Genomic DNA, 25,064 nt, shown 5'->3' with positions numbered 1-25,064 from the left:
GCAAATTAGTGCAGCCACTCTGGAAAGCAGTGTGGAGACTCCTTAGAAAACTTGGAATGTAACCACCATTTGACCCAGCTATCCCACTCCTTGGCCTATATCCAAAGGACTTAAAATCAGCATACTACAGAGATACAGCCACATCAATGTTCATAGCTGCTCAGTTCACAATAGCCAGATTGTGGAACCAACCTAGATGCCCTTCAATTGATGAATGGATTAAGAAACTGTGATATATATATACAATGAAATATTACTCAGCCATAAAGAATAATAAAATTATGGCATTTGCAGGCAAATGGATGAAATTGGAGAATATCATGCTAAGTGAGATAAGCCAATCTCAAAAAACCAAAGGACAAATGATCTCGCTGATAAGCAGATGATGATATATAATGGGGGGTAGGAGGGGTTAGTGTTAGGGTCAGGGTTAGGGTTAGGGTTAGGGTTAAGGAGGGTGGAAGAATGGAGGAAGGAAGAACTCTATAGAGGGAAAAGAGGGGTGGGAGGAGTGGGAGGAAGGGAAAAAATAACAGAATGAATCAAACAACATTACCCTATGTAAATGTATGATTACAGCTCTTCGGGGGACGGTGTCTAGAGGCACTCAGAATGGTCCAGCGTTTGACATACCGTCGTAGGCTTTCCTACAATACAGCCTCTAACAAAACTAGGCCATCTCGAAGCCCTGGTAATAGGATCGTGTACCTTTATACAAAGAAGGTTGGGAAAGCACCAAAATCTGCATGTGGTGTGTGCCCAGGCAGACTTCGAGGGGTTCGTGCTGTGAGACCCAAAGTCCTTATGAGATTGTCTAAAACAAAAAAACATGTCAGCAGGGCCTATGGTGGTTCCATGTGTGCTAAACGTGTCCGTGACAGGATCAAGCGTGCTTTCCTTATTGAGGAACAGAAAATCGTTGTGAAAGTGTTGAAGGCACAAGCACAGAGTCAGAAAGCCAAATAAAAAATGAAGCTTCTTTGAATAATAAAAAGTCAAAAGGCTAAAAAAAAAAAATTTATGATTACACAAATGGCATGCCTTTACTCCATGTATAAACAGAGAAACAACATGTATCCCATTTGTTCACAGTTTAAAAAAATAAAATAAAATAAAAATACCTGAGAAAACCAAAAAAAAATTATATTAATAGATCAGAATATTTTTAAGTGTGTTAACAGTGATTTTTTTTTTTTGCTGTGACTGCCATTATAGTTGATTTCTCCTTTTTTCCTCCACTGTTGTCTGTATTTTGAATGTTTTCATATCAAACATTTTAATTTTAGAAGGGCAGACTGGGTTGAGAAGGAACTGCAGGAAATCAAGAGTGGGACAGCACCTGTCATCTGCCAGGTTCTGGATCCTTGGAATACAGCAGTTCATGGAAGCGCCAAGGTCCTGGCCTCCGGGACCCACATTTTAGAGAGCGGACCAGGCTATTGACAAACCTATGTGTCAAGTGGTGAGTTAGAATAAAGCAGGGCTGGGGTTCAGTGAGTGATGAAAAGGGATGCAATTTCTTTAGGACTTAAAGAAGGTTCCTCTGATGTGTGGGCGTTTGCCAAGCCTGAAGTCAGGGCAGAGCGGGAGGCAGGTAGGAGGCGAGGGACGCTGAGGTCTCTGAACGAACACAACAGAGAAGGGTCAGTCATATTCCACCCACACTTGGAAGGTCAAGTTGCCAGGATTTGCTGATGGAGTGACAAGATGCGAGCGGTCTAGAAAAAGAGGTGTCCTGGCCTACATTGCTTCAGAACTCATTCTGCTAAAATTCAGAAAGACAAAATGAGGTTTTGCTTTAGCAGCACCTGCCTCTCTTCAACACCCCGTCCCTATCCTTTCTCTTGTCTGGATTCACAACAGTCTTGTTATCTCCACTTTATAGCTGGGAAAAAAAAAAAAAAGCTTTCCCAGACTACATAAACCAGCCACGACTCCAGCACCGGGGAGGGAGAGAACTGAGACTAACGTGAACATTTTCCAATTTATCCAAGTAACTCTAGAGGCTTTGGCCCCAGGATAACATGAGCCATGTGTTTCGGCATTGTTTTCTCCACCATGCCCAGCAAAGTACCTGGCATATGGTGGACCCTCAACAAATGCTGGCTGAATGAAGTCCCCACCGGCAACTGTAGGGTGAAGCTCGAGGACACAGGCTTTAGAACCAGACCAATCTGAGCTCTGTCCCTACCTCTGCCTTTGAGCAGCTTCCAAGCCTCCCAACCTTCAATTTTCTACCTTGTTAAAAAGGGAAGAGGAAGAAAGGGAAGGTGAAAAAAGAAAAGAAACAAAGAAATGGGATAATCATCCTTAGCCCTCACAGTTGTTGGAAGGATGGACTGAAATCATGTTTACAAAGCACTTGGTCCAGGAGCTGGCCCACATCAAATCATCAGAAAGTGTAAATTATTATTAAAACGAGAACCCAGAAACTGTTTAATCTCCCAGCACTTTATTTCCTACCAAACCGGTTAGAAGACCCTGTGGCTTAAAATAGAAGCCCTGAGGAAGTCTCTTCTGCTCAACCACATTGGACCCCACCCTGCCAGGCCTGCAAAGTTGGCTGAGGAACGCAGTTGAGTCATCCCAGCTGCTGGCAGAGCAATTTTAAGTCCCACGGGGCCATGTCCCTGACCAAACCCACAGCACACCCACATCCAGCTTTCCTGTCTGTAGAGAGATGAACGGCAAGTGGGAGGCCATGTGTGTTTCTGGGCATCTGGGCAATCAGCTGTGGCAGGACCCTCTCGTCTGGTCCCTCCCAGCCTGGGCTTGTGTATTGGTGCCAGAGAGGCACCTGGCTTATGCATCAGTCTGCAGAGAGAAGCAGAGGTCCTGTGTGAGTCACTAGGCTACCTTTATGGAAGTCAGCTAAACGATTAGTGCTGGCCCCATATCTGACAAAAGAAACGAAAACAATTTTCAGTCCTACTAATTTACACGGTCCCTCGATCCTCTTCACTGGTCATAAAAAAAAAAAAAAGACCAAACACTTCCTGAAAATAAACCTGAGTCACGCTGCGAGGGCAATATGCCCATTCTCAAGGACTGGCACACTCTTTGGGTTCACATTAGAGGGCCCCATCCTTAGCACCTCTTAATTGGTATCTGCTTTCCCCTTGGCATCCCAAGTCCACCTGGGAGGCTCACTTTACCTCCCCATCTTGGCCCTCTGTCCAGACAATTCTTCCTGAATGCACAGTGGTCTAGGAAGTGGGAAAGAGACACCTCAGGAGCAAGTCACCTACCCCAGTGCACATGAAGGCCCACCAGAAGCCTAAGGGAGTGCCTCCAAATGTCAGCTGGGAGTGTCTTCAATCATAGTAGCATGGGTCTGACAGCCCTCCCTGAGGCCCTGAGGATGGCGTTCATGGAAACGCCACATTGTTTATTTAAAGGACAGAGGGCATCCATCAGAAGCTGAACCCCAGTGCTTGCTGGGGTTCCTAGCCAGCTGCCCTGTGATCTTCTGGAGAGCTTAAAAAAAATACTGATGCTCATTTGCAGGTAAATGGATGGAACTAAAGAGTATCATGCTAAGTGAAATAAGGCAATCCCAATAACCAAAGGCTGAATGTTTTCTCTGGTAAGTGGATGCTGATCCATAGGGTAGGAGGGGCTAGGGAAGAAGGAAGGAAATTTGGGTTGTGCAGAGGGGAATGGAGGGAGGGTTGGGACGGTGGGGATGGGAAGGATGGTAGAATGAGACGGACGTATTACCCTGTATACATGTGTGATTACACTACTGGTGTGGCTAGGCACCACGGGCAGGCAGAGGAATGAGAAGCTATGCTCCATTTGTGTACAATGTGTCAAAATGCATTCTACTGTCATGCATAACCAATTAGAACAAATAAAAATAATGCTGATGCCCAGGGCCCAGGTCAGACCAACTGAATAAGAATCTCTGAGGTGATTCTAATGTGCAACTATAGGTAGGTAATCCAGTCCAGTGGCTCTTAATTATTACTGAGTTACATAGTCCCTTGACAACACAAAACCCTTCTGAAGAAAAAAGTAAATTAAAAACAACAAAAAAAAACCTTTTTATAAGCAATTTCGGGGCAGACGCTGACGGCCTAACTCCCCTGTCTCACAGTCTTTTCTTCAGGTAAATCCTGAGTGAGGCTGGGAGCAGCTAATTAATAAGGATCGGCAGCTAACAAAAAATAAGTATGTACAACAGGCCAGTGTTCTTTCTCCTCTCTGAGTGGAACACAAGTCAGGAGAAAGGTAGTTATTTTCTCAGAACACAAGTAAGGAGAAAGGTAGTTATTACTGTGTATCTTATCAAATGCATTTATTGAGCAGATCTCAAATTACATAAAATACTACTGAAACTGTCCTTAGTGAAGTCTACTAATTATCCCAAAGTACTCCTATTATGGGTTGAATTGTATCCCCCAAAATATACATACTGAAGCCCTAACTGCCAATACTTGAGACTTCGGCCTTAATTGAACGTAGGGTGTAGGAATAATCCAGTTAACATGGGCTCATTAGAATGGGTCCTAATTAAATGAGTGATGTCCTTATAAGAAAAGGACATGACCACATGAAGGAGAGATGGCCCAGTGACAACAGAAGCAGAGACTGAAGTAATGCCAAGGAATGCCAAGCACTGCCAGCTGGAGCTGGAGGGGTGAGGTGGCGGAGGGAACCTGGCCCTGCCGATGCCTGGATTTCAGACTCTCATCTCCAGAACCACGAGAGAAGAAACTCCTGGGATTTTTTTGTTTGTTTTAAATATTTTTTTAGTTGTTGATGGACCTTTATTTTATTTATATGTGGTGCTAAGAATCGAACCCAGTGCCTCACGCATGCTAGTCAAGTGCTCTACCACTGAGCCCCAACCCCAGCCCTCCTGCTGTTTTAAGCTACCTAGTTTACAGTACTTTGTGTGGCTGCCTTCGGAAACTTCCCGATGGTTCCGCAGATCTACACACGATGCCGGGATGCAGGAGCCACAGAGGAAGTCTGCAAGCTTGGTGGAGAGATTTCCTTGATGGTGTCACTAAGTCGTCTCCAACCCCACTTTCCAGGAAGATTCTACTTGGGTATTTTGTTCCCTGCCCACTTTCACTCTCAGCACCTTTGGCACCTGTAACTCTCTACAAGCATCTCCCCAGCTGCCTTGTGACTCCGGCAGGGCTGGGCAAAACATCTGTCCTGTTCATTGTGACTACCTATCTCAGCACCTGCCTCAGGGCCTGGCATGATGGAACCTCTCAATGAAAGCCTGAGTGAATCAATGACTGTATGGATGTTCACATGGGGGCTGGGGAGATAGCTCACTCGGTAGAGTGCTTGCCTTGCAAGCACAGGCCCTGGGTTCGATCCCCAGCACCCAAAAAAAAAAAAAAAATCTACTTAGTTGTTTTGGATGTTCACATGGTACTGTGTTTACCTTTTTATTAATCATTTGCTAGTTTTATTCTTTCTTAATTTTTTAATTCATTCTTTCTAGATATACATGACAGTAGAGCATATTTTGACATATTATACATACATAGAATAAGTATAACTTGCTCCAATTAGGATCCCATTATTGCGACTGTGTATGATGCAGAGTTACCTTGGTTGTGTATTCATATATAAGGATACGAAAGTTATGTCTGATTCATTCCACTGTCTTTCCTATTCCCATCCCCCTCCCTTCCCTTCATTCTCCTTTGTCTAATCCAATGAACTTGTACCGGTCCCCTCCCTCATCCTGATGGATCTCTGTGCTGCATCTCAACCTGTTGACCTTTCCTCCTTTGACTGGAGAGACGCAGAATATTCTCTGGAACATTTGTGATTGTTTTCTTATTTTCTTTTACAGTCTTTCTTTCTCTACACAAACCACAAATCTTTGTGTTCCCTGGATTCATTTTTCATCTCATTCTCCAACCAAATCTGCTAGCTGTAATTTCCACTGATGTTCATGAGTCCCAAGTTGTGTGCTAAGTCCTGAGCCTCAGAGTTATAACGTTATCGCCCAGGTGTTTCTCCCCGAGAGTTCACAGACATAGTAAATAAAAGTCAACCAACTTTACCTCCTTTGTATCTTAAATCCACCCTCACCAACAACTGCCGACACGGATACCATCATCTTTCTACAAAGAATCTCTTTGGAGGACTGGTGTTGTAGCTCAGTGGTGGAGCGTTTGCCGAGCATGTGAGAGGCTCTGGGTTTGATCCCCGGCACTGCAAAAACAAAACCAAGAATCTCTTTGGCTTTCCAGATTTTATACTCAGTCCCCTCAAATCCATCCTCCATAGGCACTAGAGTGAGACATCTAAAATGCCAACTTTCCAGTTACTCTTGACTTACAGTAGCGCAACAATCCTACAAGACCAAGTCAACACGACAAGCCATGCCCTGCTCATCTTGCCAGCCTCCACTCACACCTGTCCTGCCTGAAACCTGAAGGCCCAGCAGCACCAAAACATCTCACAAGTGTACTCTCCTCTGGTGCATTTGCTCACACTGGTTGCTGAGAGGAATGGACTAATTAAACTTCTCATTCCTTAAGATTCATCAAGGTGGTGGAAATCTTTCAAAAATGGATCCCCATAATTCTCAGTTCCTAGAATTCACATCTTTGAGCATGAATCGGGCCTAGTAACTTGTTTCTACCAAATAGAATACAGTGAAAGTGATCAGATGGCAGCACTTGAATGATCAGGTCATAAAAGACTGACTTCTGTCTTGTTTCTCTCTCCTCTCTCTCTCTCTCTCTTTCTCCTTTCTTTTTCTGTCTTTCTTGAATGCTTGTTTTATGAAGCAAGCTGAGGAGGCTTGTGTGGCAATAAATTGAGGGTGGACTCTATCCAACCACCACTTAGGAACTGAGGCCTTCAGGCCAATGATTACAAGAACAGAGTCTTTCTGACAACCACAGAAAGCTTGGGTTACAGATCCTTCTCCATCAGAACCTTCCAGATAAAACACTACCCAGCCAACACCTTGATTGCAGCCTTGTGAAAGACTCTGAAGCAGAAGATCCAGGTAATCCATGACTGGAATCCTGATTTGCAGAAACTATGGATAATCAATGCATGTGGTTGTAAGCTATTAAATTTAGGAGAAACTTGTTATGGTAACATAGAACTAATCAGTCATCTCAAGCAGCATCTATGTCATGAAGATTTCAATGCCTACACACACACACACACACACACACACACACACACACACAGTGACCCTCTTCACGGCTCCCAACATGCTTTGTGTTTGCCTCTAAACACTGCACTTAAACAGTTTGTTGTAATTATCTGTTTTTGTGTGGGTAATACCACCAGACATGAGAACATTGAAAATACAGCATCTCTTCTTGATTATTCTCTTTTTAACTGTAATGTCAAGTAATTCTTTGTGCACATAGTTAAAATTATTTTACAGATGAATGAATGAACGGATGAGTGAATAAATGAAGGAAAGCCTTTTGCCATGTGAAGCAGGGGGTAAAAACAATAAATTGTACCTATGTTGTGCCTATGGGAACTTATAATCAAGTTGGAGAGGCAGCCATAAAACAGGTTAAGTGTTGGATCATCATAAACATGTGCTATAGAACTATAAAGACAGAATGTCCTTTCTGATCAGAGCAATCTAAAAAGACTTCTCAGAGGAAATGGATTTTGACACAGGCCTTCAAGGGTAACAGTATTTTGGCTGGAAAGAAAGAGAGAGAGAGAGAGGGAGAGAGAGAGAGAGAGAGAGAGAGAGAGAGAGAGAAATGGAGAGGGAGAGAGAGAGACAGAGAGAGAGAGAGAGAGGAGAGGGAGAGAGAGACAGAGAGAGAGAGAGAGAGGAGAGGGAGAGAGAGACAGAGAGAGAGAGAGAGAGAGATGGAGAGGGGAGAGGGAGAGGGAGAGAGAGAGAGAGAGAGAGAGAGAGAGAGAGGGAGAGAGAGAGAGAAGAGGGGAATGAGAGAGAGAGAGAGAGGAGAGGGAATGAGAGAGAGAGAGAGAGAGAGAGAGAGAGAGAGAGAGAGAGAGAGAAGAAATCCAAAGCTGATGAAAAGTCCAAACAAATCCTAGAAAGAAATAGAAGAAATCTAGCAGGGAGACAAGCCAGATGGAGATGCAAAATGGGAATCAATTTGCTTAAAGAGGCAGGACATGTGAGATGTGAGATCATTTCTCTTGAATAGCATGGTTGAAAGCAGAACCTGGTGGAACTGACATTTAAAGAACAAGAGGAAAAAAAAGGAACTCGCTAAGGAGAGTAAGAGGACTGGCGCCCATGGAGTCATGTGCTAATTACATAAGTTTGAAGAAAGCGGTGATGCTTAGAGGGTAAGCATGATGCAATACAGAAAAAATAAATAAAGGGCTTGGGATGTGGCAATGAGACCACCAGTGACCTTTAAGAAAGCAGTCACTATGGGGAACAAATGGAGATGGACAGTAGGTTGCAAGAGATAAAAATACAGCACGTTTGAGGAAGTCAACCAAGAAAACCAGTGCTGAGAAACAGTACCAGTGATAACTTGGTAGACTTTCCTGCCAAGACTTCTAAGTCACTGGTGATTTTGATCATGAAATAACTTAGGTGATAGAGAAAGCGACACCTTTCTTTATTTTTGAAATAAAACAGAAAGGACCCTCCCTGACCTTGTTCCTGTGAACACCCTCTTGGTTTGTCACTGCTCCTTCTGTCTGGACCCTTGACCGCTGTTTCCTCGGGCTGTGCGCATAGGTCTCCCCAACTCCACTCTCAAGTCCATGCAGTGAGAGGGCTGCTTTCTTCATGGCTCACTCAGGAGGAACTTAATGACTCCAGGAACAACCATGACAACATTTGGTTTTTAGAAACTCTGTAAACTTCCCAAGTGTTTTTTCAGCAACCTTTTACTGGGAACTCACTAACTGCCAGACCCTGTGAACTTTGGGGTAGAGAGAGTGCCAAGAAGTTATCCCCTTCTCACCAATGAGTCCAAAGTGGGGAAAAAGAAAAGTGGGGTATAGTTTATTTAGATGGAAGTTCTCAGAATAAACTCTGCTGAAAAACACATGTGAAATCACATTACAACCAAGCAAGAATGACCAATGGCCCTGATTTGCCTGGAACTGAGAGTGTGTTCAGGACAGGGGACTTTCAATTTTTAAAACAAGGTAGTCACATGAAACCAGGGCCAAAGAACTTTCTAGATTCTTCAGAGAGGAAACCATAAAATGCTGCCATGGAGTCAAGGACCTATATCTATGACCCACTTGGAATATTTTTCAAGAAAATTCCAACGTAACCGTAAGAGGATTTGGGTGGAAAATGATAACAGAGTATGTATCTAGACAGATACCCGCATTTCTTAATCTACCATCCAATGCTAGCAGCATGGTTTGCAGTGGCATACACACATGCCTTCAACTGCCCCTCTTCCTCATTTAAGTTAATTTAAAGATGCATCATCCTGGCTGGGTACTTTCCAAAGTCCCACAAAGGTCACCGGTCCCACAGCTGCTAAGGACTCATCTGTGAAGAATTAGCCGACTTCCTTACATCTTTTTATAACTTCAGATAGAAAGCTAACATTTTAGTCTTGATTTGGTAGTTCTCAGAAATCTGTTCTTTTTCATGTGACACGAGTACAGCATTCAAAAGGAGTCTCTTGTTTCCGTGGCCATTGCTATTTTGTGTGGCATATGTCATTTTTTTCAGATAGCAGAAGTGGGTCTTTTTTTGTTTTGTTGTTGTTTGGGGTTTTTGTGGGAGCTTGTTGTTGTTCGTTTGTTTGTTTTTTGGCACTGGGGCTTAAACACAGGGGCACTCTACCACTGAGCTACACCCCCAGCCCAATTGGGTGTTTTCTGCTGAACTGATAAATGGGTATGTGTCTGGAAGACGGAGCATCTGGGAATCCCTGACTAACAAGTAACCTTTGTAAAACCAGAGGATTTCATAATTCAACCACCTGTCGATCCTGCCCCACCTCAACACTTGTACATAATGAATCATCAACTCGGACTGGTTGATTTAAATGTCCTTTCTCTCTCTCTCTCTCTTCTTTTTAAAATAGTGGCAACAATTTTCTCTTCCTTCCTAACTTCTGCCTGGACTTCATAGAATCAGGCAGATCTGGTGAGGCAGTGATAAAGGTCACAAAATGACTGTTGTGACCGACTGGTCCCCTCAATCCCTTTCTTTTTCACTGACATATAGCTCTAACAGGTCTGTCTCAGTAGGTGCTCTTTTGGGCTTTAGCTGATAAAAGCCAGTCAGTGGGCAGTGTATCTTTCAGAGTTAACTCTGTCCTCCTCCACCACAAATCCCTCTCAAGAATGAGAAGAGGCAGTACCTTCCCTGGCTGCTCACGCTGGCTTCTTAGAATGGAATAATGTGGGAGGTTTTACCTAGGTCCTCCTTATTTTATTTATTTGTTTATTTATGTAGCAGTACTAGGGACTGAACCCATGGGTACGCTACCACTGAGCTACATTCCCAGCCCTTTCTATTCTTTGTTTTGAGACATGGTCTTGCTAAATGGCTGAAGCTGACCTTGTACTTGCAGTCCTCCTGCCTCAGTCTCCCAAGTCACTCTGATTACAGGCGCACACCTCTGCACCCCTTCTAGGTCCCATTTATTCCTGGAGATTGGAAAGTCACCTTGGACTGGAAGAATGTGAATGAGTGCTGCATTTATCAATCTTTTTTCTTGTATCAGCTAAACTTAATAATCAGCTTCCCACCCTCAGGAAATCTAGGGATATAAAACTTGGCTGCATTTAATGCAGTGCTGGGTGAAAAACAAACTAGCCTTGCTCTGGAATAGGTATCTTTCTCCCAACCGCACAGCGGGTGGGAGGCAGGTGTTTTGTAACAGGTAGAGAATGCAATTTTGAGGCTAGAGAGGCCCAAGTTCAAATTCTGTTTGTTCTGCTCATTTGCAAATTGACTTGGGGAAATTGCAGATTCTCTGAGGCTCCTTCCTCAAAGGAGAACTGTGCCAGCGCAGTGGCACCTTCCTGTAATCCCAAGAGTTAGAAGGCTGAGGCAGGAGGATCACAAGTTCAAGGTCAGCCCCAGCAACTAAAAACAAAAGAGGGTCCAGGAGGTAGTTAAGTGGTAAAATGCCTATGAGTTCAATTCCAGTACCAAAAAAAGTTTTAAATGAGAAAGATAACTAACCAAACCTTCTGAACATCAGTGTTCTGAGGACAATAAAATTAAGATTCTAAAGAAACTGGTCCATCAAGGTGATCAGTAAGTAGCATTTATCTTGTGGAAGTTTTGTTTTTATGAATACAAATGTAAAGAAGCAGTGGCAACCCCCTGTGGGTGAATATAACTATGGCTCCCAAGGTTAAAAACAAAAGCAGTTTGCATGTGACCCTTGTCTTCCAAATTTTCAGTCTTATATAGTGGGGGTGGGGGTGAGGGGGCTTCGAGAGTCCCCGCTGAAAAACTGTTCTATGTAAATCTAGCCTTACTCAAATCCAAAATAACCAGACAAAGCCTTTCCCCCTTTTCTTGAGGAGGTATTATGTAAAACGAGACCCGGATTTTTATGTGCATATACATGCAAGGGGCTTTGGTCATTTAAATGTAGTACACTGGGATAAAAATAAATGGTTTGGCATTACTAAGAGTTTACAAATTAAAAGCAGATGTTCTCATCAAGGGAAAAACTGCCACTTCAAGCCCTCCAGCTTCACCACCACCCTATCACAATCCTTTGAAGGGTTTCATTTTAGCCTAATTGTCTTTGCTGGGCAAGATCTTCCATAACTCTATAAGAAAGCTAATCTCAAACCCTCCATCTTCAAGGAAAAGTTGACTGACATTTTCTGGACACCACGAGTCAGAAATGGTCTACATTCTCATCTCATTGGATAGTCTTGACAGTTTGAAATAGATATGGTTAACATTTAAAAGAAGACAGAGATCGAGTGTTTATCCAGAGTTACACAGACAGGAAGTGGCAACATGACAGTCTGATTCCAAAGGCAGAAGCAATGACAATCGTGAAAACACAAAGCTTGTAGTTTTGAAAACAGCCGAGTGAAGAGGTGAAGTTGGAAGTGGGCAAAACTCATACACTTTTTTTGAGATCACAGTGAGAGGGCATGATGAAATGAATAGAAGCTTCTTCCTAAGCCACAAGAATTATCAAGGAGACTTATTTGCACATTGTATGCTTTTCTGTTCTGTCTGTTCTGTTCCATTGCTCAATCCGATCCCAAGCCCAGGTTCCTTGCACTGTGTAGGTTCCAGTCACCGAGAGCAGAGGAGGCACCCTATCTATGGGTTGGGGAGGACTGCAGCATGCCAATAACAAATTGGTTATTAAAGGAATCCTAAATCTGGATCTATAGTTATTGTCCACTTCCCTTTTTCTCTGGGATTTTGAAGAACAGCCTATTTGGGGAAAGACCATGAAAGAACTTCACTGAAAAGAGAACCTAAAGTTAGTGCCTGAGTTGTATTGACAAAGGTTTTGTTCTTTAACTGTGACATATCACTAGAAAATATTCAACTGATTACATAGTAGGGTGTGTCCTGTCAGGTGACCCCCATCTATTTTCGGCCACATATAAGTAGTTTTCACAGTGTCACCACTGCCCACTGCCAGGGGAACCAGGCTCAGGAGAAACTCTCAAATACCAAGTCCAAGTAGTTCCCAGCCAGTCTCCCAATTCAGAATCAATGTCTCTAGGCTGGGGCTGTAGGTCAGTGGTGGGGCACTTGCCCAGCACATGCAAGGGAAAGAAAGTGTCTTTAAGTTGGGAGAAGAATCCAGAAAATGATCCCCCCGCCCCTTTTCCTATCCCACTCCCCTGCTTCTTTTTGCACTCTTCCTTCTTATAGTGTCTGAATTGAGGGCAGGAACAGGGGTTCATAGGACTGGGGTGTGGAGGGATTCAGACCCCTGTGCCATAATTCATCTTCTGACTCAAACTACAAAGGACCCCCAAGGACGGTCAAGGTTTCTTGACTTCAGCGAAACTCTGATTCATAGTTACTCATTGCTAATCTCACACAGCTCACCAATGGCTTTGTATTAAAAGTCCAGTCTCAAGATTCCAAAGTAAAATGCTTTTTGCATGACTTGGCTCCCGGTCATCACTGTTTTTAGGGTGATGCTTGGTCCCCTCTGACAAAGGGTTGAGAAGTAGGACCAGATTCTCACCATTTTTGCTGTCCCTGCCCAAGGGAGGGGGGAGGTCACCGTCATTAGGAGGAAGGCTAGAACCCAAATGCCAGCACGCAGGGTTTTTCCACTTAGGAATAACTAATTCCGAGTGGACACACACGTAATTTTTCAAGCATACACAAGAGGTTGTTTTTAAAATATGAATGCTAGCTGGGTGCGGTGGCACATGCCTATAATCCCAACGATTCAGAAGGTGTGAAGCAGGAGGCCAGCCTCAGCAATTTAGCAAGACTCTGTCTCAAAATAAAAGGGCTGGGGATGTGGCTCAATGCCACAGCGTCCCAAGGTTCAATCCCCTCTATCGCAAAAATAAGTTTGTGAAATCCGTCTTCACGTGTTAACTCCTATATTTTAGCAAGACAGTTCTGTTTATGCGGAGAGGCTGAGACTCTTGCAATATCCCTCAAATGCAATCATGCCTTGACCCCACCCTTTCTGAAGCCAAACTCTCCCTTCCCTCCCCCTCCTGCACTACACCACGCTCCGCATCCGGGAGCCCCTCCCCCCTCCCCCTTCCAGCGAAGGAAGGCAATTTACATTCCACGAGGTCTGCCGACTCCTCGCGAGGGCAGGGGTGGAGTAAAGAAGTGGCTCCTACATCTAAGCTCCAAACCAGCGGTACCTTCCAGTTCTCAGGAACAGGAAGGCCACCGAGCTGGACCTACTTCTGCATGACTAGCTTCTGATGAAGCAATCCCTGCTGCGCTAGCGCTGGGCACAGAAGCGTGGTCACCTGAACCGAAACTGCACAGCGGCTCCCATCGCCAGGTCGACGGAGGCAGCGAAGCACTAGACCCCGTTAGATCGTGAGTCGCAGGCGACTTCAATCCACGCGGGGCACTCCTCAGCAGGTCTCCAGAGCTATGGCACTGAGGTCCAGTTTTTTACTATTTCCCTTCCCAATGAAAGAGCAATCAGACCAAATGCACCTCACTCTACCACATAGCTGCAGGGAGGCGTTGGCGCCAAGTGACGCCTGCTGCTGAAGTCAGTTAAAATATTTTGGATTGATAATGAACACTTAGTAGCTCACAAGTTGAAAAAATACACAGAGAAGAATGGTGATAAATTTTAATTGTTCGTTGCCACAGTATCAGTTTTCATATGTACATATAAATAGTTACAGACCATAAATACCCATATGGCAAAATATTTGCCTCTAGGCAAAAAACCCCCCAATTTTTGCAATAAACACTACTTAATACTGAAGAGAAACAGATGCTGAGGAAATTTTGCATCTAAGGTGACTACATCCTACATTGCAATTCTTACTCTAAGAACTCAAGTAGTTAAAAATGCAATCCATGTTTTCAAACCAAACGAAAAATAATTATAAATAGGTAAAATAAATAAAATTCCTGACAAATCCAATCATATTATTCCCTTTTTTTGGTATTTTTTTTTTAGTTTTATTTAATTGATAAACTATATATTCATGGGGTACTATGTGTTTTAATATGTACATTGCAGAATGATCAAATCAGAATATTTATCCTTTCCATGTGGTTAAGAACACATAACTCCTTTAGTTATTCTGAAATGTACATTAACTATAGTCATCTTGTTAGACAACAGATCACCAGAACTCACTTCCAACTTTGCACTTTTGTCCACCCCACCCACCCCAACTTCTCCAACCAGATTCAGGTATCTGGTAATCACTACCCTACTCGTCAGAATTTGACTTTGGTAAATAACCATGTAAATGAGATCAAGTGGCACTTGATCTCTGGGCACGTCCTCTAGATTCACCCAATTCACTTTGTTAAGGCCCAGTAGTATTCAGTGTTCATACACTACTCCACTCCAGCCATCCCTTGGACACAGGCTGTTTCCATGTCTTGCCTATTTGTGAATAATACTGCAACATAGGAGGGCAGATAATCCCTCAGCATACTGGCTTCAATTTCTTTGGATATATACCCAGTAGTGGGGTTGCTGGATCATATAGCAGTTCCGCTGTTTCTTAAGGAATCTCCATACTGTCTTCCAAAATGACTGTACTAACTTACATGATCACAAGGGATAGATCAAGATTCCTTTTCTCCACAGTCATCAGCACTTGTTATCTTTCACCTTTTTGAAAATAACCAATCCAGCAGGTATAAGGTAATAGCTCATTGTGGTTTTCATTTGCATTTCTCAGAATCTTTTATCTGTTGAGCATTTGTATGTCTTCCTTTGAGAAGTGTGTATTCAAATCCTTTGTCCATTTTTAACAGATTTGTTTTGCTATTGATTATTGAGTTTCATGTCTATAGTCAATAGAAAAATACTGATGGAACTCTTCAAAGAACCTACATATTACTCTAATGCAAATTATACAGATACCTATATGTAAATATATACATGTATCTCTTCATATATGTATATATGAAATTTTTATTTTGGATGAGAAATGTTCCTCTTCTTTTTTGAAGACTATCCCAATTATGAAAATGTTCTAATTTCTTTTAAAAGATCACTTTTTGTAGGATGCACACTGACTACTGTGAGAAAGGCCATCCCACAATTTTTTAGAAACTTTCTAAGAATATTTGTTTTACTAAGTTTTAATTATATCAATTAAAAAGTCAATCTCAAACTCACAAGGCTGAGACTGGAGGATTGCCAAGTTTGAAGTCAGTCTCAGCAAGACCCATTTCAAGAATAAAATGAACAGAAAATTTAAAAAAAGGAAAAAAAAAATGAATAAAATGAATACAGGGCTGGGAATATAGCTCAGTGATAGAGAGCCCCGAGATTAAATTCCAGTACTGGGGGGTAAAAAAAAAAAAAAAAAAAAAAGTTTGATTCCTTTTTTATTATCCTTGGTCATATGAAATCACCAAGCTCTTTATCATTTAATATTCAATCTGCTAGAGTTTTACTGGCACTATGTAACCCATTTTTTCAGTTACTTTCTAGTTTTACATACTTTGCAGTTAATGCTCACAGGAACACAGTTAAAGGTCATCTGAACAGAAACAATACAATCTGAATGAAAAAAAGCTAAATTATGTTACATTTTATAGTGACCTATGAAGTCAATGTTCACTGTGAACTTCGCTTTTTTAAAAAATAATTTTTAAATAGCATCTAGTGTTATCAGAATGAAATTTTTCTCTTACCACGATTATATGTATAATCGAAAACTGAAAAAGCAAAAACACAGAGCTACTTCTTCCCCATTGCCTAGTGTAATCATTTGTCAACTCTTATTACCCAGGTTGGGCAGCAACCTTCTGCAAAATAATAGAATAATCTCTAAGCAAAAAAGAAATGCATTAACAATGACTTCCCTATTTTTAAGTCTCCTCCATTCACGTTTTAAAATAAAACATGGTTCTGCAATGGTCTCACATCCCAAAGAATGATTTCTGGGAAACTTCCTACAGAAATTCATCTTTTGACTTGTTCTGTCTTCCCATTCCAAAGACATCCAAAAGGAAGTGAAATGTTTTTTCACAAAAATTGGACCTACTGGGATACTTCCTTTTTAAAGGACACCCTTCATGCAAAAGCTTCTGAAGCAGTCAGGTCACTAAATTGAAGAGTTTGGAAATCAAATTCAGAAGTTTCTGACGGAAATTCACTTTGTCTCCAAATCTCCTGAGTTGAGTGCCACACTCAACTTCCACCTCTGTGAAAGAAAGCAAAACAGCAAAATTAACACTGACAATAGTCCCAACTGTCAACCAGCAAGAGTTCACAGGACCATTCAGGTGACAAACTGAGCAGGAAACAGTTCTTAAATTTTAGCTTTATGTGCACCTGTTTTCTTAATGTGAGAGTAACATTAACTCACGAAAATAGTTTAAGGTAAGAATATAGACAACTACTTTGAAATCCTTTATTATTTTGAACTTGTGACCTTCTTGTTTCAGTCTCCCTAGTCCCTGGAATTACAAGCATGTGCCACTGTGCCCAGCTAAAATCTTTTTTTTTTTTTTTTTTAAGCATTCTGGATAAGACAGGTATTTTCTTTCAAATATAGAAATATTGCATATCAAATACCACAAATGGTATCATGAGTCAGTCTTTATCAAATTTAGGTGATGTCATTCTTTTCTCTCATTTACAGTTGGCCAGGGAATATAAATCAAATTCTATACACTATGTTTTCAAAGGGCAATATTTCATAGTTCAAATTATGTCCATTTCATTAGAACTCTTTTCCTCCTTTTAAAACCTGGTATTTTTTTCTCATAAAATATTCATAAAAATCTTACTCCAAAATTAAGTCCACTTTAAAAAAATTTGAAAATCTAATTTTAATCTAAACCAACCTTTTTTGGGGGGTGGGGGGTACTTGGGATTGAACTCAGGGCACTTAAACACTGAGCCACATCCCCAGCTCCTTTTTAAAAAAATATTTTTATTTAGACAGGGCCTCACTAAATTACGAGGCTGGCTTTGTACTCAAAATCCCTGCCTCAGCCACCTGAGCTGCTGGGATTACAGGCATGTTCCACTGTGCCCGGCCTAAACCAACTTCTAAACCCAATCTGTACCAATTCATTGCCTTTACAAAAAGTGAAGCACAAAATTATTTAATTCACATGTTTACTATTTCTTAGAATTGAAGTACTATAATCAGCTTAATATAATAAAGAAAAATGATGCTTACATATAATCTAACTTCCAAGTAAACTTTTTACTAACTAAAATTAAAATTAAATCTAAACTGGGGCTGGGGTTATGGCTCACTGGTACAGCACTTGCCTACCAAGTGTGAAGACCTGGGTTTGATTCTCAGCACCACATATAAATAAATGAATAAAATAAAAATCTAACAACATCTTTAAAAAAAATCAAAACTGTTCACAATTTCAAAAAAATTTTTAATATTTCAAAGAGAAATCAGGGTTTTTTTGTTGTTCACCTTGGTTCATACTTTCTAAGACAAAGACAATGAGCTGGGCATGGTGGCATATGCCTATAATCTCAGAGACTCGTGAGATCACAAGTTTGAGGCCAGCCTCAGCGACTTAGCCAAGCCCCAAGCAACTAGCGAGACCCTGTCTCAAAATTTTTATATTTTCAAAATAAATGAAAACTATAAATATACAGTAAATATTTAAACCTACATTTCAGTGAACAAAAGATAAGTGAAATCTTTCTTAACCATTACCAGGAGATCTAATAACTCTTCCAAGATGCCATTCTTCATGGGCTACAGTATTTATATTTCAGTAAGTGGAATGTGTTAACATATAGTCCTTTAAAAACCACCATTCAGGGGCTGGGGATATAGCTCAGTTGGTAGAGTGCTTGCCTCACACGCGCAAGGCCCTGGGTTCAAGCTTCAGCACTGCGCACATGGATGGACACAAACACGCACAAACCCTCCATCATCCAGGGCTAGGGATGTAGCTCAGAGGTAAGTGCTTGCTTAGCATACTTGAGCCCTTGGGTTCCATTCCATGCAAGGGGAGAAAAAAACATCACCCAATACACAATTTTGGAAGCCCCCAATTCTACCAGAAAAAACTATCTCTTACACACACAACCACAAAAATAGTTCTGTTATCTTTTTTAATTTTAAAATTGCAGTTGCAGAACTACTATCTTTTAGCAGGGATTTTCTGCTCTCTCTTGTTCTTAGGAACTAGAAGTCTATATGGATAGGCTAAGTCTTTCAAAACATAATCAGAATCCTTTTAAAAAAAAAAGTTTTAGATGTTGATAGACCTTTATTTTATTCATTTATTTACATGTGGTGCTGAGGATCAAACCCAGTACCTCACACATGCCAGGCAAGCACTCTACCACTGAGCCACAACCCCAGCCCTCAGAAGAACTTTTGAGTATCACAAAGTAGGACCCAAAAGGGTCAGAGAGAGAAGCCTGCTGCCAATTTAGCCAAGATCACATTTGCATTGTACCACTTGCTCTGCACGCCCCGGGGCAGAATTAAAGAAAAAAGGGGGCCCGCAATTGTCTGATGGTAATACCCGAGTGACCCATAGGGATTTCCAGCCCCAAGTCTTAACAGCCTCCTTTTTACAACCCTTTACAGCAGGTGATTGCCGCCTTTGATAAGATTTACAAGGTAAGGATGGTAGGATGAGGGGATGCTGGCAGACCTGAAAATCTGTGAAAGAGTTGGGGGAAGGGGGTGGATGAAGAAGACAGGAGACCAGCTCCTCCTCCCCCACTGCCACCCCTTTCAATATGAATTAACTAAGGAGGAAGACCCCTAGGTTCCTCAGCTCAGGAGTCCTAGTGGGGCCCCATCAACCTTTGTCAGTCCAGCGGGATGGTATCCAGCTTAAACACTACTTTTGTTCTTCTTAGACTGGGGGCAGTGGCAAGGTGAGGGTTTTCAGAGGGGGAGTCTGAATGAAGAGAGGAGGTAGCTGGGGGGGCGGGGGCTCTCCTACTGAAGACAATGACAGTCTTGTGGGCTGCCGCTGCTGTTTGCACTTGCACTTTTCTTCCCTGTGGTCCCTTAGAAGGGTACATGGAGAGAAGGGGAAAGTAAAGATAGCTGCAGCTGCGTGTAACCCCAGGGACTGGGGAGGCTGAGCTCAAGACCAGCCTCAGCAATTTAGCAAGACCCTGACTCAAAATAAAAAATAAGCTGGGCATGGGGGTGCATGCCTGTAATCCCAGTGGCTTGGGAGGCTGAGGCAGGAGGATCATGAGTTCAAAGCCAGCCTCAGCAAAAGTGAGGCCCTAAGCAACTCAGTGAGACCCAATCCTAAATAAAATAGGGCTGGGAATGTGGCTCAGTGGTTGAGTTCAATCCCCGATACAAAGAAATAAAAGAAAAAGGACTAGGGATATGGCTCAGTGGTTAAGTGACTCTGGGTTCAATTCCTGGTACCAAATAAATAAAAAGACCAGCCTCAGCAACTTAGTACCCTGTCTCAAAATAAAAGATAAAAAGGGATGGGGATGTGGCTCGGTGATAAAGTGTCCCTAGGATAAATCCCCAGTACCAAAAATTTAAAATAATAAAATACAGCTCTGTCTGAATACCAACCCAGGCTCCCTCCCTTGCTCTCCCGGGAGAACCATTGAAGAACCAACTAGAGTAACCCCAAAGGCAGCGCTGAGGGGCAGACCTGGCCCTATCCTGACCCTGAGGTCCCCTGAGGTCCTCGCTGTTTGATGGCCAGGTCCCAATTCTCTGTGGCCCCAGCTGACCAGTACCTGTCAACGCTGACGCTGGGGTCGGCTGCTCGCTTTTCCACCCCTTCCTTCCAGGCATCTCTGCAAGCACAGCTGTGATCTCTGCTCCAGACCCCAGAGAATTCAGTTTATCTTCAGTTTTCCTGAGCTGAGTGACACACTCAACTTCCAGTTCTGAAAAGGAAAGCAAAACATGGAAATGAACTTCGCCAGTAGTTAGACCAAAAGGTACCCAGAAAGTTAACATAAGTGAGAAGCTGTACATCCCAAGAGCCATTTCTCTTAATTTCCTTTATGTGCACCTGTCTCCCAAATGTGAGAAAGACTTATAACATGCACACACACATACACACTAACCCGTGGAGACTCTCAAACAGAAAAGTTCAGAGTATGCTTAACTTTGAAAAAAAAAAAAAACAAACAAAAAAACTTTTTTTTTTTTTTTTTTTTTATATCCAGGATGTGACAAGTGTTCTCTTACTTTCCAGTTTGGAAACTTACTGTCAAATACTATAAACAGTGCCATTCCTCAGCTCTGGCAGCCCACTGTAGATATCCTTTTTTGTCTCTCATTTAAAGTTGGCCAGAAAACATACGTCATGTTCAAAATGTGCATTCCTTATAAATACATTTTTAATAACAATATTTCATAGCTCATTATCCACTCCTTTAAAACTCCTTGACATTTTCTCATAAAACGCTTATAAAAATCTTATTCCAAAATTCTGCCCACACTCACTAAAACAATTTAAAATTTACCTGTTAACGTAAACCAGCGTCTTCCTACAAGCCAATCTGTATCAATTCATTGCCTTTATAGGAATGAATGAAGTAGAAAATAAGTTTAATTCACACGTTTACAACTTTTTAGATTTAGGGTACTGTAATTAACTTATTTTCAGAAAAAAATTCTAATAATTTAATTTCCAATTAAACTTCCATCAATAAAAATGACATATAGCTAGTATATTTCCAATTTTGTGTTCACATTTCAATGAACAACTCAGGGTTTTTCCTTCACTTCAAAATCATGAATGTTAAAAATCATGAGAGGTGGCCCAAGCCTATAATCCCTGCCACTCCAGAGGGTGAAGAAAGGGGATTGCAAATTCCAGGCACGTTAAAAGGGCTGGGGAACGTAGGTCAATGGTAGACTGTCCCTGGGTTCAATCCCCAGAGTGGGGGGCAGTGTGCGTGGAGTGGATCATCATGAATATAAATTTTAGAATCTGGCCAGGTGTGGCAGCGCACACCGGTAATTCCAGTGAGTCCAGGAGACTGAGGTAGGCAGAAACAATTCAAGGGTAACTTAGAAAGACTGTCTCAAAATAAAATGGATGGAATGGGTTATACACCTATAATCCCAGAGGCTGGCTGAGGCAGGAGAATCCCAAACTCTGGGGCAGCCTGGGTAATTTAATGAGACCCTGACTTAAAATATTTAAAAGGACTGGGGGACTGGGGTTGTGGCTCAGTGGTACAGCACTTGGCCTACCATGTGTGAGGCACTGGGTTCGAGTCTCAGTACCACATACAAATAAAGGTTCATTAACAGCTAATAAAAATACTTTAAAAAAAAAAAAAAAAAAAAAAAAGAGGACTGGGAATGTAGCTCAGTGGTAAAGCACCTCTGGGCTCCCTCCCCAGTAGAAAAGAAAATTGTTTAAAAATCTGATTCTAGGGCTAGGGTTACAGCTCAGTTGGTAGAGTGCTTGCTTTGCACAAGGCCCTGGGTTCAATACCCAGCACCACAAAAAAAAAAAAAAAAAAAAAAAAAAAAGATTTTATATTTAAAAGTCTATTTTGTAAATAAGACCCTACTCAGGTTCAAACTTTTGTGTGTGTGTGTATTAAAGCAAACTCTTAAATCTATATTGCAACCAATTTCTCTACAAGAGCTGAGTAAAATCTTCCCTACCTCCAACCAGAACTAAGAAATCATGTAGTTTTGTAGTATGTAATTTTTTTTTAGTCTCCAGGGTCAAACATTTTGGAAATACTTACAAACACATATTCTTTTCAGTAAGTGGGATATTATTATTAACATATAGTCCACTAAAACTATAATTCAACTTATGATTTTGGAAGCTCTGAATTCAATTCAGGAAAAATTACTATTTTCTTGAGACAGGAGGATCACGAGTTCAAAGCCAGCCTTAGCAACTGCCAGGCACTAAGCAACTCAGTGAGACCCCGTCTCTAAATAAAATAGAATATAGGGCTGGGGATGTGGCTCAGTGGTTGAGTGCCCCTGAATTCAATCCCAGTACCCCCAGAAAAAATATTACTTTCACTGGGATGGATGAAAAAAAAAAAAAAAAAAAAACTTTCCCGGGCCCTCGCCACACTAGGCCAGCATTCCTACCTACCACTGAGTTAAACTCCCGAGCCCGTTTACTAATTTTTTGTATCAGAGTTACACACCAATAAATTTATTAATATATAATTGGGTTTGAGAGAATTTGTCATCCCTTATTTTCGGGAACTAGGTTAGTCGGTCCAGAGTACTACTGACTAGTTAGATCTTTCAGAAACACGGTCAACTCTTGTTCATCACAAAAGGTGAGAAAGCTTTTCCATCTCAAGCAAGATGCAAAGAGCAACCTGGTGCGCACTTTAAAGCGCCCGTCACATTTGTAACGTACCACTTCCTCTTTATGCCCCACAGGTGCCATAAACTTCATGAAAATGCGGGCCTACAGTTGTCTGATGTAATAGCAGGATGACCTTATTGCTCTCCTTATTACAACTCCTTAGCAGGTGACGGCCGCCTTCGGTAAGTTTTGTAAAGATTTATAAGTGGGGGATGGGAAGCTGACCCGAACAGGTGTGTGGGGGCTGCAAGGGTGTTTGGCCAGACGGGGAGGGGGTTTGGGTAGAAAGGAGGGTCAACTCCTCCCCTGCCCCACCCACTCCCAATCCACTCCTTTCAGTATCTTTTGTTAAAATGTTAACTAAGGAGGAAGACCCCCTAGGTTCCTGCACTCCGGGTCCTGGGGGTGGGCCTCCATCCACCCCGTCAGTCCCGTGTGGGGCAGTATCAATCGTAAACAATGCTTTCGTTCCTGTCGGGTGGGGACGGTGGCAACAGATCTCTCAGAGGCGGGGTCGAGAGGAAGCGGGGCCATCTCGGGAGGTGGGAGGCCAGGTGGCTCCCGGAGCCCTCTCCCGCCCTCGCTTGCCGTGACAATGACCGTCTTCTGGGTGCCGCTGCACTTGCACTTTTTCTCCCCGTGGCCCCGAGGACGGCCAAGTGGAGAAAAAGGAAAACCAGGGAGGAAGCAGCGTGTCGGCCCGGCCAAGATACAGCTGCATCCCAGTCCCAAGCCGGGCTCCCTCCCTCGCGGGTCCCACGTCCTTGGAAGAAACGCCGGAAGAACTTCCTGGGGGCGTCCCGGAGGCACGCGCCGGGGCGCAGAGACGGCGGGACCTTGAGGTCCCAAGCACTCTTCGCCCAGCCCCTTAAGGCACACCCGCCCCGACTTCGACCTCGACCCCGGCCCGACCCGGGTCTCCGAGGCCCCAGCTGCTGGGTACCTGCCGGCGCCCGCGTTAGGCTCGGTGGCGCGCGCTTACGCGCCTTCTTTCCAGGCATCTCCCCGGGCGCCGCCGCGATCTCTGCTGCAAACCTGGGGCACTCTGTCCCCCGACCCAAGTACTCAGGCTTCCGTAGGACGCGGGCCGCACGCCGGGGCGGCGGGCGGGACAGAGTGGCCGGGCGTGCGGAGCCCCTGAGGACACTCAGTGTCTGCGGGGATCCTCAGAGCTCCCGCGCCGAGGCAGCTCGCGAGTCATATGGGGACTTCCCCAGTGACGTCACGATACTTGACGCGGGCCCGCCCCCGGCCCCGCCCCCTGCAGGGAGCGCGCACAGGTCTGGGAAGGAGCCGCCGAGCGCAACCTGCCCGGACTCGCTGCAGACCCGCCGCGGCGCCGGCCCGCAGCGGGGAGCGCTGGGGTCCTGGCCAGTGGGACCCTACGCGGCCCCCAAATTACTTCCTTAAGAAAAGGGGTGGGAGAAAAAGGTCGGCTTTGAGAATCTACAAACACAGGGGGTAGAGACAGCGGCTCTTGGCGGGGGCTGGGAGTGGCGAGACGAAAGATTTTCCTAGGAAGAAAGTTGGGGGTTGGGGAGAGGCCAGGCGCCGCCTCCTTATCATAAATTGGCAATTAGAGACTTCTGTAAACAAACCCCGGAAAGAGTTAGGAAAAGGGAACTTTTCTCGAATTCAGCGTGGATAGTACCAGGGAACTGAAAAGTAATAACTTTACCAAAAGTAAAAAAGGTGTCCGAGGTCATGTGCGAGAAGTATCTGGTCCGAGAACAAAATAAAGCATTGGGAGTGTTGGGAAATTCTACAAACTGAAACCCCGCGCGTTGTGCGCGTCGGGAAGGGGCGTGTAGGAGAGCCGGTAGGTGGTGGGAGGGGGCTGGGTCTCCGCCCTGGGTAGGAATGTGATTTTAAAAAGCCGTGCACACTCCCCTTGGGTATGTCGATTTTGCATATTCTGGATGTTCGGTAACAAAAAGAGTGGGTCGTCGTCATAGAAAACATTCCAGTCTTTTGTGGAGGGAGGGATGGGATACCTGGGAACGTGATAGTGTTCTCACAGTGTTTGGTGCTTGACTATTTATTGTTTAAAAGAGTGCTAGAATTAGGAATAGTTCATCGATATAGAGTGTCAGTTCTACTAAGGACTTCGGCTTGCATTTTCCTCATTCTATCCCCAAAACAAATCTTGAAAGCTGACCTTCCTACCATCGTGACCACTTTACAGGTGCAGAAACTGAAGGTTTATAGA

At 43.3% G+C, this 25,064-nt stretch overlaps 2 protein-coding genes across 2 annotated transcripts; one reads left to right on the top strand and one right to left on the bottom strand.

Annotated features, from left to right (window-relative positions):
• The first annotated feature begins 593 nt into the window (after nucleotides 1–593).
• Nucleotides 594–1,004, top strand: LOC124965669 (60S ribosomal protein L34-like). The gene has a single exon (XM_047526769.1). It carries the CDS (start codon nucleotides 613–615, stop codon nucleotides 964–966), a length of 354 nt encoding a protein of 117 aa, XP_047382725.1. The 5' UTR covers nucleotides 594–612; the 3' UTR covers nucleotides 967–1,004.
• A 15,257-nt stretch (nucleotides 1,005–16,261) lies between these two features.
• On the bottom strand, nucleotides 16,262–24,042 carry Pmaip1 (phorbol-12-myristate-13-acetate-induced protein 1). Its single transcript, XM_047526578.1, has 3 exons — nucleotides 23,799–24,042; nucleotides 20,283–20,435; nucleotides 16,262–16,764 (listed from the first exon to the last, which is right to left on the bottom strand). The coding sequence occupies exons 1-3, from the start codon at nucleotides 23,854–23,856 to the stop codon at nucleotides 16,658–16,660; spliced, it is 318 nt and encodes a 105-aa protein (XP_047382534.1). The 5' UTR covers nucleotides 23,857–24,042; the 3' UTR covers nucleotides 16,262–16,657.
• Between the last annotated feature and the right edge of the window lie 1,022 nt (nucleotides 24,043–25,064).

The sequence above is a fragment of the Sciurus carolinensis genome, chromosome 15 (assembly GCF_902686445.1).
Source record: "Sciurus carolinensis chromosome 15, mSciCar1.2, whole genome shotgun sequence".
Lineage (NCBI taxonomy): Eukaryota > Metazoa > Chordata > Mammalia > Rodentia > Sciuridae > Sciurus > Sciurus carolinensis.
The sequence above is the reverse complement of the archived record's forward strand: the minus strand, read 5'-3'. Positions and strand labels throughout refer to the sequence as shown.

Coding starts and splice junctions, on each gene's coding strand:
- Pmaip1 (XM_047526578.1), bottom strand. CDS start 23,856: ATGCCTGGAAAGAAGGCGCGTAAGCGCGCGCCACCGAGCCTAACGCGG. Junction 20,436..23,798: donor CCTAACGCGGGCGCCGGCAG/GTACCCAGCAGC, acceptor TTTCCTTTTCAG/AACTGGAAGTTGAGTGTGTC. Junction 16,765..20,282: donor CCCAGCGTCAGCGTTGACAG/GTACTGGTCAGC, acceptor TTTCTTTCACAG/AGGTGGAAGTTGAGTGTGGC.
- LOC124965669 (XM_047526769.1), top strand. CDS start 613: ATGGTCCAGCGTTTGACATACCGTCGTAGGCTTTCCTACAATACAGCC.